The sequence below is a fragment of the Malus domestica genome, chromosome 09 (genome assembly GCF_042453785.1).
Source record: "Malus domestica chromosome 09, GDT2T_hap1".
Lineage (NCBI taxonomy): Eukaryota > Viridiplantae > Streptophyta > Magnoliopsida > Rosales > Rosaceae > Malus > Malus domestica.
The window spans coordinates 1369147-1383920 of record NC_091669.1 but is presented as its reverse complement, the minus strand read 5'-3'; the positions used below and the strand labels follow the sequence as shown (position 1 = coordinate 1383920).

The 14774-nt window shown below is 38.6% G+C and overlaps 3 protein-coding genes and 1 non-coding gene across 8 annotated transcripts; 2 read left to right on the top strand and 2 right to left on the bottom strand.

The window, feature by feature from the left end:
- Window positions 1-598: 598 nt before the first annotated feature.
- Window positions 599-670, bottom strand: TRNAD-GUC (transfer RNA aspartic acid (anticodon GUC)). Its single transcript has one exon. It is a non-coding gene; the product is annotated as a tRNA-Asp (tRNA).
- Window positions 671-1063: 393 nt separating this feature from the next.
- Window positions 1064-4505, top strand: LOC114826890 (SUPPRESSOR OF GAMMA RESPONSE 1-like). 4 transcript variants are annotated; one of them, XM_029107708.2, is made up of 6 exons: window positions 1064-1241; window positions 2124-2256; window positions 2372-2558; window positions 2809-3302; window positions 3572-3871; window positions 3956-4505. In XM_029107708.2, the coding sequence occupies exons 1-6, from the start codon at window positions 1234-1236 to the stop codon at window positions 4007-4009; spliced, it is 1176 nt and encodes a 391-aa protein (XP_028963541.1). In that variant the 5' UTR covers window positions 1064-1233; the 3' UTR covers window positions 4010-4505. The 4 variants fall into 4 exon arrangements, with proteins under 4 accessions (XP_028963541.1, XP_028963542.1, XP_070661394.1 ...); XM_029107709.2 differs by lacking the exon at window positions 1064-1241 and adding an exon at window positions 1290-1418; XM_070805293.1 differs by lacking the exon at window positions 1064-1241 and adding an exon at window positions 1511-1650.
- A 235-nt stretch (window positions 4506-4740) lies between these two features.
- Window positions 4741-8110, top strand: LOC114826887 (CRM-domain containing factor CFM9, mitochondrial-like). Its single transcript, XM_029107690.2, has 4 exons — window positions 4741-5004; window positions 5356-5644; window positions 6207-6608; window positions 6714-8110. The coding sequence occupies exons 1-4, from the start codon at window positions 4931-4933 to the stop codon at window positions 7965-7967; spliced, it is 2019 nt and encodes a 672-aa protein (XP_028963523.1). The 5' UTR covers window positions 4741-4930; the 3' UTR covers window positions 7968-8110.
- Window positions 8111-10084: 1974 nt separating this feature from the next.
- On the bottom strand, window positions 10085-13017 carry LOC103421602 (uncharacterized). Of its 2 annotated transcripts, none has more exons than XM_029107688.2 (2): window positions 12483-13017; window positions 10085-11623 (listed from the first exon to the last, which is right to left on the bottom strand). In XM_029107688.2, exons 1-2 carry the CDS (start codon window positions 12543-12545, stop codon window positions 10523-10525), a joined length of 1164 nt encoding a protein of 387 aa, XP_028963521.1. In that variant the 5' UTR covers window positions 12546-13017; the 3' UTR covers window positions 10085-10522. The 2 variants fall into 2 exon arrangements, with proteins under 2 accessions (XP_028963521.1, XP_028963522.1); XM_029107689.2 differs by having other exon boundaries at window positions 10085-11620; window positions 12483-12911.
- Between the last annotated feature and the right edge of the window lie 1757 nt (window positions 13018-14774).

Genomic DNA, 14774 nt, shown 5'->3' with positions numbered 1-14774 from the left:
AGGATTTTTTAAATCCACCTCCTTTTTTTTCTTTCCATTTTTTAGGTTGTGGGATGAATTTTAAGTTTATTATCTCTACTTAACAGAAAAACAGATGAAGTTGACGAAAAGGATTTGGGTTTGATCAGCTGTAATTTTTACCTATCAAATGTTTATTAAATTACTCTCAGGAAAGCTCAATCAAGCACACCTCGAAATATTAGTAGACAACTACTCGTAGGGAAAAAAAGATAATTTTTCATTTAGCGGCCAACGGTTTGATGTTACTGTTGAAATTTGGATAATCGTTAGGTTTAGTTTGGTTTGATTTGAGATCAAATAGAAAGGAATTTTTAGAGTTGTGGAGTTGGGGTTGCTGTGATGTATTGACATTGTAAATATAAGGGGTTCATCCAAAAGCCTTGTTCCTGTTCAATAAAATCTCTTTTGAGCTTCTCGTAATCTCGACCTCGACGACCATCGATGTCGAGTTCAAACTCTGTAACAATTAATGTACGCGGTCTTCCTTCTGGATTGTGAAGATGTCCGCAGACACCCGCTAAGTCCGGTAAACAAAGTTCACAAACCAAAAGTTATGAAAAAAAAAAGGCTCAAAAATCGCCGTTGCCGGGGATCGAACCCGGGTCACCCGCGTGACAGGCGGGAATACTTACCACTATACTACAACGACATTTGATGTCTGCTGTCTCTCATTAAATATATATATATATATCTTATTATATTTACCAAGCCTACTTTGTGCCCAAGACAAACAGTCGAGTCACATCAATATCGAGGGGCAAAATCGAGAATCCACAAAAGTCTCCAAAACGTTTCTATATGTAGCTTGGGGAGCACGGTAGTCAGTCAGCAAGTCCGACAGAAAAAATATCATAATTACACTTTACTCGGTTTTCGAACCCCTACAAAAGCTCGACAGGACAGATTCGTTCTCACCGAACCTCAGCTTCGGACTCAGGTTTCGTCAACTCCATACCCCACTGAGACGGCCTCTCGCGGTGGGTCCGCCTCCCCATCGGCCAAAGACTCTGAACCCGAACCTGAGGCTTGTAGGTAACGGCTCATCGGGTCCGAAGCTGGATTTTCCCGCTCACACACACACTCTCTCTCGCTACTTTAACTTAATCCGGTGGAGAAAGGACCCTTTCCCTCTCTCCCTCTCTCTCTCTCTCTCTCTCTCTCTCTATAAATTGGAATGCGCTTCGTTGAAACATCGTCTCCGACTTCGAAGAAATGGCAAGGTGAGAGCCCTTTCACTCGTCTGTGACGAAAATTTTGAAAATATGGGCGGACAATATAATATATAATTATAGAAATTATTAATAAATAAATATACGAATTTCTGGAAACTTTCTTGTGATTGGGAGCTGAGAAACCTCTATACAAATTTTCCCAGCTTCTTCAACGGTTCAACCCATGTAATTTCTTCTTGTTTAGTTTTTGGTTTCCGGGTTTTATTCGGATGAAAATACTGTTTCGAAAGTTGTTTGCTTTTAGAAGTGTTCAGATGCTGGATTTGGATATAAATTTGGATTTTTGGGGGAACCCATTAAACAGGAATATTCAATCTAGCTCTGTAATGATTTTTACTTTATGGGGAGCTTCCTAATTTGGGATTAAGGTGCTGATGATGTCAAAGCTTCTGTTTTGGTAATGTATGGTTGAAAAAAGGAAACATTTTTATTGGTGAATGAAACATATTATTCAGTGAATTTGTTAATTTTTTTTGTGAATTTGGGGGTTTTCTGAGAAACCCATGTCTGTTGTCACCTTTTCGATTGTACTGGGCATGTGGAGTGGATGATAATGTAGAAAGTGTCCTGGTAAATCTTTCATTGAAAGCTTTTACATTTGTGAAACGATTTACTTTCTGTAGTTAAATATGACTATTCAGATGCTTGATTGATATTTGATTCAATGTTTTTGTTAATTCTCTTGTGAATTTGTGTGTTTTTCCTGAGAAACCCATGTCGGTTTTCGCCCTTTTCAATTGTACTGGGAATGTGAAATGGATGATAATTTGGGTTCGGATGTTTTTTCTATTGGTCATAGCTTCTTTAGATTCTAGCTAAAAATTGCTTCTGTGATGAAATTTTGTGGCTTATAGTGTAATGTTCTTGTAGGACTTGGCTGATTAACAGCAGAGGACTTGCAAACAAAGTGAAGAATGCTTCTCAATCGTCTGCGTGTCCAATCAAAGACTGTGGGGCAAATCGTGAATGCCCGAATTGCCATTTTGTTATAGATAACAGTGATGTAAGCTGGGTTTTAGTTCGATTCATAAGCAAATGATTATATGTTGTCCCAAACTTTCAGGTTATAGGTTAAGCTTTTTATTCATTTAAGTACTTCTGCAACTCCACTTGTGTAGGTTTTATCGGAATGGCCTGGCTTACCAGTTGGTGTGAAGTTTGATCCATCTGATGGTGAACTCTTAGAACACTTAGCAGCTAAGTGTGGCGTTGGAAACTCACAGCCACACATGTTTATTGCTGAGTTCATCCCAACACTTGAGGGGGACAATGGAATTTACTGTGATCATCCTGAAAACCTTCCTGGTAAGTAGCTCCCATGCTTCATATTTCTGATTCCATGTGTTCATCTTTACACTAGTGCATCATCTACTTGTGCTGAAAATTGATATGGACTGAACCAAATTGAACGAATACTTGGAACTCTTTTTTCCCCTTTTTGGTGTCAAATGATGCAACTTAATGAAATTAGTTTAGTTGCTCTCTTCTCATTAGTTTCGAATATCGATCTGTAGGTTTAGGATTATTAAATTGTGGTTAGGTCATTATATTTCAGGTGCAACAAAAGATGGAAGCAGCATCCATTTCTTCCACAAAACAATGAATGCATATGCTACTGGTCAGAGGAAGCGCCGCAAGGTTGATAGTCAACGTAGTGTGGCTGCAGAGAATGTCCGCTGGCACAAAACGGGTAAGACCAAGGCTTTAATAGAAAATGGAATTAAGGGCTGGAAGAAGATCATGGTTCTATACAAAAGTTCGAAGAAAGGTTCCAAAGCAGAGAAGATGAACTGGGTGATGCATCAGTATCACCTGGGAGCTGAAGATGATGAGAAAGAAGGTGAATATGTGGTGTCGAAGATATTCTACCAACAGCATAAGCAGTCAGAAACGAATGATAACAATGTGGTTGTTGAAGACTCTGATGTCAACGCACTTCAAACTAGTCCCAGGACCCCCGTAACCAATCCTCCAATTCCACCCAGACCAGGGAAATCTGTTTGGTGTGATGATGTTCCTGATGAAGCTGTGCTTCCCTCATCTTCCAAGGTAGGTGGCAACTTTCATATGTCTTATGCTGCGATTTTTATACTGCTGTAAATAGAAAAGGGAAAAAGGAATTTTGAAAGTGTTCGTCTTCAGAACTTGACATAGACACTCGGTGAAATCCCATAGACTAGTTGTAAATCCCACCCAAGACAAAAGAAGCCCATTTGCTGATCTTAAGGAGAATAAGATGAAACTCTAGAAATTTTGCTTTGATCCCAAAAATCCTTGAGTGTGTTGGATTCTTACTGGAAATCTACTTTGTGGAATAGGAAGCGGAGCTAGTCCAGGAAGCATATCATGTCCCTCAATCTGATACTCAGTTTGAGGACAACATTGGGCAGCCTACCTGGCTGGCAGGCGAATCTCAGGCTGACGATTTAGATAGCTTGGGCGAAACCTTGTTATGCAAGGAGATTTTTGGTTATTCCACTCTTCTAAATGATTCAGCACCGAATCCCACTGACTTTAATAACAATACCTACGGGGTGACTGGAAACAGCAGCACATCGTGTGGAATTCATGACCTTGAAAACATTGAACTTGATTCTCCTCCAGATTTCCAGCTAGCTGTAAGCTTCCTGCTTACTCTCTCTTCCTCTGCTTTGTCAGATTTCTATAGAAATATTGTACTAAAAATCACATTCATAATGCAGGATTTGCAGTTTTGTTCCCAAGACAGTTTATTTAATTGGCTCGACAGGTTATGATGACGATGAAAGAGCTTCCGGGAATGACATCGAATTCCCAATTTTGTGCAATCGTAGAATCCATTTAACTGGCCTCTTTTCCCGCATACTCTTCAGTGGCAACGAGGCAACCTTGCCCTCTGCAACTTCTCTGAGCTTATGAAGTGCCTTGGCATGTAGCCATGGAGTTATATATCCGTATCATTCAGCTGTCGACTACTGAGATTAGTATTCAGAGCTCAGAATGTTCAACTGAAAATTGGCACCGATGATTTTATATTCCGCCGTTCGTGCTTCTCCTAGGTGCCGAAATATGGGTGATCGTTGTATTAAGTATTGGCGTTGCGTGCTTGTGGACAAGTGAGATTGTTTTTGCCACCAATGCATGGCAGATCAAAGCATCTTGTGGGATGCTCATACATTGTTGGCAATAGCAGTCATGTGATGTATTGAGTAATTTGGAACTTATTGCATCTTGACAAATGTTTGCTGTATAATCAATGGTTTGTTTTTATTATTTATTTATTTTTAATAGTAAGATTTCGAGAATAATTTGTATACAACGAAAACATCAAGGTGATGATGTTTTAAAAGACTAAAACTATTTAGTGTCATCATAAGAAATGTTAAAATACGTGTTTAAGTTAATAATTGTGAGATAATGTCGGTTTTGTTTCATATAAATTTCTCTCACAAATTACCCCTCTACTTAAAATTCAATGTTATTTTCGTAATTAAGAAAATTAGGGAGCAGTGCCAAATTGGTAAATAAGCCCTGCAAAGAGACCCAATTTAGTCAAAACAGACCCCCAAATCCCAAACCCAAAACCTAAAACCCTGAAAAATCTCAGTCGCCATTGAAGTGGGGAAGAAGAAGGGAATGAACAGAGCAAAGCACTCGATTCGCGATTGAGGCCCGTCGCCGTTCGATTGAAGCCATCAATGTTCGCTGCGAGGAAGCTCAATAGGCATTGCTTCAAGTCCGTCTCTTCTCTCCTCCAATTCAATCCCCCCAAGTACTCTCTCTCTCTCTCTCTCCTCTCAATTACCCTCTATTTGGTTGCTGAGAAAGTGGCTGATAGTTGCGTACAATCTAATCTGATTGTCTGTCTACATGATTTAGATATGAAACATCTATGCCGCGAATGTCTGCTTATTTTCATTTCATTTAGTGACATTTTCTCAGCAACCAAACAGAATTTCTACCTCCGTATCATTTATCTGGTTTTACCCATTTACTCAAGGTGTTTTTCAAGTGGCAAGAGCAAGTCTTTTTTAGTTGGGCGATATCGTATTTGTTATAATATCGAAAATTGGAATGCTTTGTTTTAGTGCTTATTTGGTTTATCTTTTGAATTTGTTTACAGAAATGCCTTGTTGTTAAGAGATGTCTCGGCGAAGGTTTTATCAAGCAATGCAGTTCAGCCAAGTAAACCGAGTGAAGATTGTTACTCTTCTTCATCTAGACCAGCCAATCCCTTCGATGGGTGGTCTAGGTCAATGTCGACATCTAGAGGGAGTAGTAGCATGAGGAGCAAAGTTGCTAAGCGGATGCAAAAGGAGTCTGGTAAGACTCTAAGAGAGGTTCGCAGAGCGAAAAAGCTTCAAAAGAAGCTGATGACCGAAAATGAGAGGCTCATTTACAACCTCAAAAGAGTATGTTTCAACTTCTGCTTTGCAGCTACTAGCTTCTTAATGATACCCAGTTTCCGACTTTTATCTGTGCTGCTTTGCAATGGTCACACAAATTGGTGCAAAGTATTGCTAATAGAGAAATGCAAGTAGGCCTGTGATTGACTGGTTCTCTTCATAAGCTAAATGAAAACAATGACGTCTTGCCAAATATCTCAAGCTTTTATAGCCGATAGTATTCTGAATACCGTGTTGAAAACTTTAGGATGTTAAGATGGGAGCAACACTCATAGTCGAATTAATAAGCAACAGAGCTTAGGCTATCCAAGTAAACAAGATTCAAAATATTCTTACTTTTAGCAAATTTGATGTCAAATGCTTCAGTAGGGATAGTTTGTAATTACTCGAAAATACTGTTTTTACGACGCATGTCTCCTTAAGATTGACTTTCAGGAAGTATTACTTCCACAATTTTGTTTCTTTAAGTAGTAATGTAGTTTTCCCTCCTGTATTCCTGGCCGACAATGTCTTCTTTTTGACGTATTAAATTCATCAGATAACCATTTCGAATATCTGACTTATTCAGGCCAAGAGGAAAGTGGCATTGCTACTACAAAAGCTGAAAAAATACGAGCTTCCAGATCTGCCAGCACCCCGTCATGATCCTGAGCTATTAACCCTCGAGCAGCTTCAGGCATTGAAAAAGATTGGCTTCAAAAATAAAAATTATGTTCCCGTCGGTGTTCGTGGGGTCTTTGGAGGAGTTGTCCAGAATATGCATCTACACTGGAAGTTTCACGAGACTGTACAAGTTTGTTGTGATAACTTCCCCAAAGAAAAGATTAAGGAAATGGCGACTATGCTTGCGAGACTGAGTGGTGGTATAGTGGTAAACATACATAATACTAAAACAATCATCATGTTTCGCGGAAGAAATTACCGGCAGCCCAAAAATTTAATACCTTTCAATACCCTTACAAAAAGGAAGGTGAGTAAATATAATTGTGTCCCATTCTAATATTCGATTGTTTTGGCTTGCGTTAATCTAAAACAATTTACTGTGGATTGTTAACTTCTGCATCTTTATGTGCAGGCATTATTCAAGGCAAGATTTGAACAAGCCCTCGAATCTCAGAAGCTAAACATAAAGAAGATAGAACAGCAGCTCCGCCGAAGTGGTGTTAATCCTGAGGATCCAGTTGCTATTGCGAGCATCCAGAGAGTAGCTTCCTCATTCTTTAATGCAATTGATCAGAAGGACGGAAGTCCTTATGTCTTCCAGGGAGACAAACCATCAGTAGCAGAGCATGATAATAAATTGAAACATCCAGAGCCTCCTGATGAGGAAGAGGAGGAGGAGTTGGACAAATTCATAGCTGAAATTGAGGATGCAGCAGAACGAGAGTGGGCTGCGGAGGAAGCAGCTGAGAAAGAGGAGTTCACTAGAATGAGGTATTGGAACAGAGAAGAGTATGGTGGGAGATACAGGAGATCTGAAGAACCTGAAAATGACGATTCTGATGATGAGATCCCAAGGCCAAGGGACTGGAGGCATAATGGCAAGCAGAGGCCTAATGGTGATTACGAAGATGACGAAGAGGAATGGCATTCAAATAATGCTGTGGGCGCTAGTGTTCTCGACAGTGATGCTGATGATTCTGATGGAACGCCTGAGAAGTTCAAGATATCTCCAAGAGACAGGGGGAGGCAGGATAGGATTGGAAGGGCCAAGAATGATGAACGCTTTTATAGAAATTCCGAAGCTAACAATAGAAAAGTTAATAATAGAAAGATTATGGTGGACGATGGCACTGAATCAGAAAATGTGCTGAGCGATCTTGATACTGCAATGTGGAAATCCGATTCTGAGGAAGAACATGACTCAACAGCATCAAGAGCTGCGAACTATGACTTCCAAAGTAGCAGTGATGAAGAAGAGGACTTGATGTACCTGAAGGGAGGAAAGGAGCGGGTAAATGATTCCGAGAGTAACACTGATTATTCCAACAAAGCTCGTAGCAAGTTTGAGGCATCAAGAGTTGCAGAGGGGAGAGATGATAGGATTGGCCGGGGCAACAGTGAATATTTCAAAAGAAATGCTGGTGTTAGCCCAAGAAGAAAGCCAGTTGAGGAGGATGTCAAGTCCGAGGATATCTCCGGTGACTCTGAAAACGAAATATGGGAATTAAACGCTGCCAGTGACTCGGGAGCATCGAAGGCAGGGAGATTCGATTACAACAGCAGCGACGAAGAGGATTATCAAGTTAGGAGGGAAGAGAAGAAAGGAAATGGTAATAAAAGCACAAGAACAAGGAAAGCCTTGGATGAGGATTGGGACAGTGATTAGGGCTTTGCATTTGAAGCCCAAAACCTTTAATGGCTCGGCCTATTAGTAAGAAGCCCATTGGAAAGTAGCTGTAGGACCCAAACCATATATTATGTCTACATTTTATTTTTTTAATTATTTAATAAAAATTTAAGTTCAACATACATACATACATATATGATACACATATATATATATATATATATATATATATATATATTACTAAAACGGAAGAATTCCCAAAAGAAATTGATGCGTTTAATAACAATGAATTTTTTGTTTTTTTAAAGAGACTAACTTATGGCTTCACCACTTTAATCTACTCTTTTAGGTGCCGAGAAGATTCACATACACATTTCAATCTCTTTCTAGCCATAACTATGTGATTTATCTACTTCAGGATTTGACACGAGAAGTGTTATATGGAATACGGGTCTTAATTTGGTCCCCAACCAGTGGGGCATCCTGTGATGATTAATAATAATGAAAATGTTGACTTTGCCAAATGACCAAGTCGACTCAACGTGCACTCATGATCCACTAACACACTCCGTGGGTCCCACCACATTGGAAGATTCATTGAAAGTCAAAAGAACATTTGTAAGTACGTATTTGGAACTAGTTTATACTTCTCAACTGTCCTCAGTCCATGTTTTTTATCTGCTATTTTCTTCTGTTTTTGGTTCAACAAATACAACCTATATTTTCGAAATGCCAAGTCTTTGGAATTCTGATTTGGCAAACTGCTACAAGCGATAATGGGGAGGGAAAAAGAGAGACGCACTTAGGATTTCATAAAGAATGTGACTAAATTTTCTTTTGCATAGAAACCTACTAGAAAATTCGACAAATTTATTAAATTTGGATAAGCGAGGAGTGAGATATGTTAAATTCTAAACTAGGCTAAAGCCTTCATGCTATGTATTTTTATAAGAGAAAAAAAAAAGATTGGGCTGAGCTATCAGCCAAAGCATGAGTACGTCTTTGTAGGGAATCGAACATAATATCTCGATTGCAGAGACAAATGTTTTAATCATTTGAGCTACAATTTCCTTACTGCCAAACGATAACGTTAGTGAGTTAAATTATTAGTTGTTGAAAAAAAGGGAGATCGGTGAGAATCAACTCGTATTAAGGTGTATAGGCATCATTACTTTCCGCCACTGCAACAAAGCGCTATATGTCCCAACTCATATTATGACTGCAATGTGTTTAACCACCATGTGCTCCAATGACCTAAAAGAGACTGTGGGTTTGAGTATTTTGCCCATGCTTGTTTGGAGGGTAATTTGTGGTTAAGACAATTGATTTTTCATTAAAAATGAGAGAAGTCAATGAATAGATTTCTTCCCAGCATCCACACATGTTCTGGGAACCAACCATTAGTGTTTGATATAAATTGCTTGACCAAGGAAGTGAGTTGGCAGCCTCTTTTGTCACACCGGATAAAACTTGAGCGTAACCGGAGATATATTCATCTCATTCTCTCACTTGTCTCTTTACATATTGTCGGTAACATGTAAGAATTTCCTGTCATATGAGGATTAAAATTTTGATTTTAGCTGATAGTTTTTGTGTTAGGCCATGCAAGTTCTTTGCTCTTTACAAAGGATGACACGCCCCGACCCCGATGTTCCAAGGACATCGAGGTCCCGATATTCCCCGAATACCAGGATCGGGGCGTGTCAAAGGATTCACTTCATAATATTCTAAACCAACTCTAACCGACGAGTGAAATTTTGACCCTGGTTGTAAGGGGCCGAACACATTGCCACGACCAACTGTCATAGACTCGTAATCCATGTCGGCCTCATAGAAATCTCTTAACGCAACACAACGGAAGAACAAAAAATTGGTTCATTCAGCAGTCAGCAGCACCAGATGACAACAGATGAACAAAATATGACTCAAAGCACATAATAATTTGCGGGGCGCCCTGAACAAACCAACCTCCACAGAAAATTTACAAGTAATCAACCAAGTAAGCTGTATTTTCTAGATTTTAAGAGCAACCGGAAGAGTTCACGGCAGTGCCCCTAAGTGAAACAGCTTCGAAAAGAAACGAAAAGAAAAATGACGGTAAACTAGAAAGGTAAACCTGCGTTGCAATCGTGTAAAACAGAGCGGAAAATCGAAAATCCAAGAGAAATCAGATGATGAAATATAAAAATTAGTCTAAGAAATAACAATTCCCATCAAAGAAAATCCTGGGAAATGTCAAAGACTCTCATGCATATGGGATAAGCTATATCAACAAGAGGTGGGTACATAAGCTCACCAAAAGCTTCCACTCAGAAAAATCCCCACTCGAAAATTGATACGCCATCCACTAGGGAAGAAGCCTAAGAAAAAGGAAATGTACATAATCTCCCGGTAATTTGTAGGATGCCATCCCTGTTCTTCCCAGCTACTCCAAGGAGAATGACCTAGAATCTTTCGGAAAAATGTGTATTTGTATCGCTGCCACACCATATCCATCAATTTTCCAATAGATCACTATATGGTCATATTCACGAGAGTTTAATCAACAATTTGCCTGTCCAAACGATTGAACAGGCACCTTCATCTTCAAGACTTTAGCCATTTTCCCTCCTGCAGTTCCCGGGCAATAGGTATTTGTACTTCTCAGCATTGTTCAACAAATATGCAGGGAGATGAACTGCTGAATGAGATCTAGGAATAGGTCCCATCTTTCCGATAATCTCCTTAAATGTGTACTCCTCGGGAAGCATGTCGAATAGATCAGCCCCTTTACATATTACATCCTGGATCCTTTTAGGGTTCAGATAATGAGAGAACCTCACCCGGTCATTGTGGCTGTAAGCTTTCATCTTGAATATGAACTCGTTGATATGGCGGAAACAAAAGCTGCAATGCCAACCTGAATCTGGCAAAATGTAGTCGCTCTGTCTGAAGTGTGCATAGGTAGTATTACCAGTCTGATACCTGTGAACGGATGCTCTCCAGCTCTTGTCATCTACATAATACTCAAAAGAGTACAAGTAATTCCTCAGCCCAAGATGAACAACAGGCGGGGTGTCATCACACCACCTCAAGAGATTAATTGTGTGGGCGCTAGGAATCTCATCAACATCGGACATGATCAGCAGGTCATCATCTTCTATACCGGCAACTCTAAGAAGCTGGTCAAGTGCCACTCTCTGATACGCCTCCTCATAAAATGGGTTTTCACCTTTCTGGAATCTTCCTCCTGTTGTAACATATGTAAGCCGGTTTTCAACAAACTTAAACTTGTCCCGGTTTCTTCCAAAAAGCAATGGCTTTGGCAAGCCAGTAAACGTTGAGTTTGATTCGAGGAGAACAAACTGTGTCACGAAAGGATACAATTCATTCCATCGGATTGTAAGCATGTCTACTTCATTGCTGAAAAGAACTGCATCATAGACTCGTCTAGGTGATTCACGAATCTTCCATCCGTGAAGCCTGCAAAGAGTCTCCATCGACACATTCTGATTATAGTAGTGTGGGATATCAATGAAGGGCTTCGGAGGTTTTTCCCAAAGAGGTCTTAGGAAATACGAGATCTTCTGCCCATGTAAAAATATCGCAAATACGCCTAATGGAACAACCGCAAACAGGAAAATGTAAGTCTTCAAATCCAAGCCCCGCAAAATGCATCGCAGTCTAGCCATGCTCAACGCTGCTTCTGATCCCTGCTGTGCATGAAATCGAAAACTTTATAAGATACCCGAATTCCATATACTAACAAATCTATTAACTTTATGGATGCAGCAAAGCAATTATAGAATATGAACATCAACCATAAACATTAAACAAAAAGTCCTTCAAATGCAATTTAGACCCTCATACAAATTAGCACTTGGTTTACAATGTTTATATAAGGCTCGTTTGAAAGTGCTTTATAAAATGACTGAGTTTTTTAGCGAAAATATTTTGGGTCCAAAAGATGCTTCCAACAAGAAGCACTTTAGCTTTTCCAGGATTCATTAGCATTTTTACTAAGATTGGTTCCAAAAACATTTTCACCACCAAAAGCCCTTTCGGCCATTTCCAAAGCACTTCCAAACCAGCCCATATTCTTCTATCCCAGAATTTTTTTTCCACAAGAACATAAAATGGAAAAACATTATCTCTGTAACGAAGATAATTACCAAAAACCAGGTGAATATCTAAAACCTCTTAAGTAATCCCGTAACAATTAAACAATCCCCTTAATCAAAAATTAAAATTAACCGCCTCAAATACAAATTCCACAGCTTTAATTTCAACGCCGCAAAACAATTATAAAAATAAAATGAACCCACTAATTAAAAAAAAAAATCATAGTTTTATTACTGGGAAATTGAAGATTAAAATTTACAAAATACAAATACATTTTTTTGTAAATTAACAACCACACAAACAATGCACAAAAAACAATCCCAATTGCACGAAATTGAAAACCCAACACAGCCATTACCAAATATACTTTAAAATCCAAACTTTTACTTCAACAAAGAAAATGGGATAATTTATTGACACCCAAAATAAAATTCGAGATTTAAAAAAAAATACCTGGCCACAAACGTCGTCGCAGACATCGTCAGTCTTCTTCGAACTGTAATACACATCAGCCATGGCGAAAATTGAAGGAAAACAGGAAATGCCCAATAAGCCCCTCGTTCCAGAAGCCTGCCGTCTCTCTCACAAACTCTGCAGCGTCAGATCCTTGCGACCCAAATCGAACCCAGAAGGCCAAATTTTTTCAGGGAAAATTCGGCAAAAGGGAAACAAAAAGCAACGATCTTTAATAGAACCCCTCTCTCTCTCCTCTCGCTCTCTCCTCTCGCTCTCCCTCTCTCTCCTCTGTACGTTCTCTGTCTATCTCGTCCTCTGAAAATCTGTAACGCCAATTATAGCCGTTTGGTAGTTTTTTCGCTCTCTCGCCATACACACCCTCCCCTCCTATTCCAAAAACTGGAAGTGACAGAGATAGATAAGTAAATAAAAACCATATATAAATAATAAAATCTCACCTTGTTAAATTAACCAGAAAAATAAAAATAAAAATTTAATTTCCACAAATAATGGGTTGGGTTAGGGTGTTACAGCCCACAAGAATAATCTTTAGGTCATCACCATCTAACTTCTCGTTTAAATAAGATAATATTTAGGTCATAAGTATTTAAATATCTAAAAAATTGTCCATATTTTCGGATTTGGATTCCATCCGAATTCAAATTGTGGGGATCTTAAGGATCCTCACATTCTAACCATTCATCGAACATCGTGCGATGATAAATTATTTAAATTGTTTTATTTAAAATTAAACATAAATAGTATTTAACGAAAACTAGTCACATAATATGCGATGAACGGCTAAGATGTAAGGATCTCTATGATTCATATCAAGAGGATCCGGAGAGGATCCCCATCCCATATTTTCATAGAAATATTCTAAAAAATAAAGGATCGATATGTAAAGGAGGTGAAATCCAAACTTCACCCTGTATCGGCAAGATACAGAAAAATCATTGAATATCGACGATATTTGCTGATTCACTATAGAAGTTTGAACTTTTGAAATTTTTTTGAGAATTTCGAATAATCTGAATGAGCTGACATATTCATCCCTTTACAAATTTTTATAATTTTCATCGAAGGCAATCGATATCAATATTTTTATAAATTTACATACCGATATTTTAAACACTCATGACTAGTTAATATCTCATATTCTTACCTAATTATATGAATCAACAATAGTAAAGATATGAATTGGGGTAGGATCCAGCAGAGTGTTATATTTATGGGTCCGTTGAATGAGATAATACTTAAGTCGTGACGAGTATAACACTTATCATATCACAAATTTGATTCGTAAGCCATGATCTATAATCATCTGTTTGCATCAAAGTTTACATTTATTTATCGTAACGTTTTTATGTATTTTTTATATAAAAAAACAATCTATTTGAAATTACATGAATAGTGTTTCAAACTCGTGTATATAAAAGAATACATTTTATGTAACCTATATAACTACGTTTACATTTTTTTTTTTTTAAACAAACGATATTATCTATACTAATAAGGAGGGGGTGGACTTAGCCTTACACTAAACTAGCAATAATGTGGTTCAAATTCTCATTTGACGAGAATCGAACCTAATTATTTGGTGAAGATATACTCTTAGTATTATCCTTTGCGATTGGACGGCGGATGATGGAGGAACATGAGTGTTATTATAGAAGTGAGTGTAGAGAAATTTTGAAAGAGAGGCAAGGGGCCAGGATTTGGATCCTCTCCGAGGTAACTGGTCAGGATCCTCCTGATCAGTGTTCGTGGACCTTTGGATTTTTATCCAACGGTTACATACAGGGAGCTTTTTAAAAGTTATAATAATTGTAACCGTTAGATAAAAATCTAACGGTTCACAAACACTGGTCAGGAGGATCCCGACCAGTTGTCTCGGATAGATCCAAATCCAAGGGGGCAATGCAATTTGTAATCATGGCAGTTGCAAACATAATACAGGAGCCGTTGATTGATTTCGTTTTGTTAATGTTAATACGCGGTGTTTCCAAGTTTGGCCATGACATCTCAGCGACTTCAATCGCTGTTGCCCGTTGGTTTTTATGGGTTTCCACGGGGACGGGGATAGAATGGTAAATTAACACTCTCCTATTATCGTATGTGAATTTTTGGCGGAGGTTAGTCCCCACGCCGTTTTGACTTAGTCAATGCACCTATTGGTAGTCCCACGCCTTTAAACTTTTGTGATAATTTCAATTTAGTCTCAATCTTTTAAAATTTTATGAATAGCTACCTAATGTTTTGAAAATTATACATTTACCTAGGTCAATG

Bases quoted from the DNA above. Each gene is read 5' to 3' on its own strand.
- LOC114826890 (XM_070805293.1), top strand. From the start codon at position 1,628: ATGATGTCAAAGCTTCTGTTTTG. The intron at 1,651-2,123 runs GTAATGTATGGT...ATGTTCTTGTAG, and splicing joins ATGTCAAAGCTTCTGTTTTG to GACTTGGCTGATTAACAGCA. The intron at 2,559-2,808 runs GTAAGTAGCTCC...ATTATATTTCAG, and splicing joins TCATCCTGAAAACCTTCCTG to GTGCAACAAAAGATGGAAGC.
- LOC114826887 (XM_029107690.2), top strand. From the start codon at position 4,931: ATGTTCGCTGCGAGGAAGCTCAATAGGCATTGCTTCAAGTCCGTCTCT. The intron at 5,005-5,355 runs GTACTCTCTCTC...ATTTGTTTACAG, and splicing joins CTCCAATTCAATCCCCCCAA to AAATGCCTTGTTGTTAAGAG. The intron at 6,609-6,713 runs GTGAGTAAATAT...CTTTATGTGCAG, and splicing joins ATACCCTTACAAAAAGGAAG to GCATTATTCAAGGCAAGATT.
- LOC103421602 (XM_029107688.2), bottom strand. From the start codon at position 12,545: ATGGCTGATGTGTATTACAGTTCGAAGAAGACTGACGATGTCTGCGAC. The intron at 11,624-12,482 runs GTATTTTTTTTT...TTTCATGCACAG, and splicing joins GCGACGACGTTTGTGGCCAG to CAGGGATCAGAAGCAGCGTT.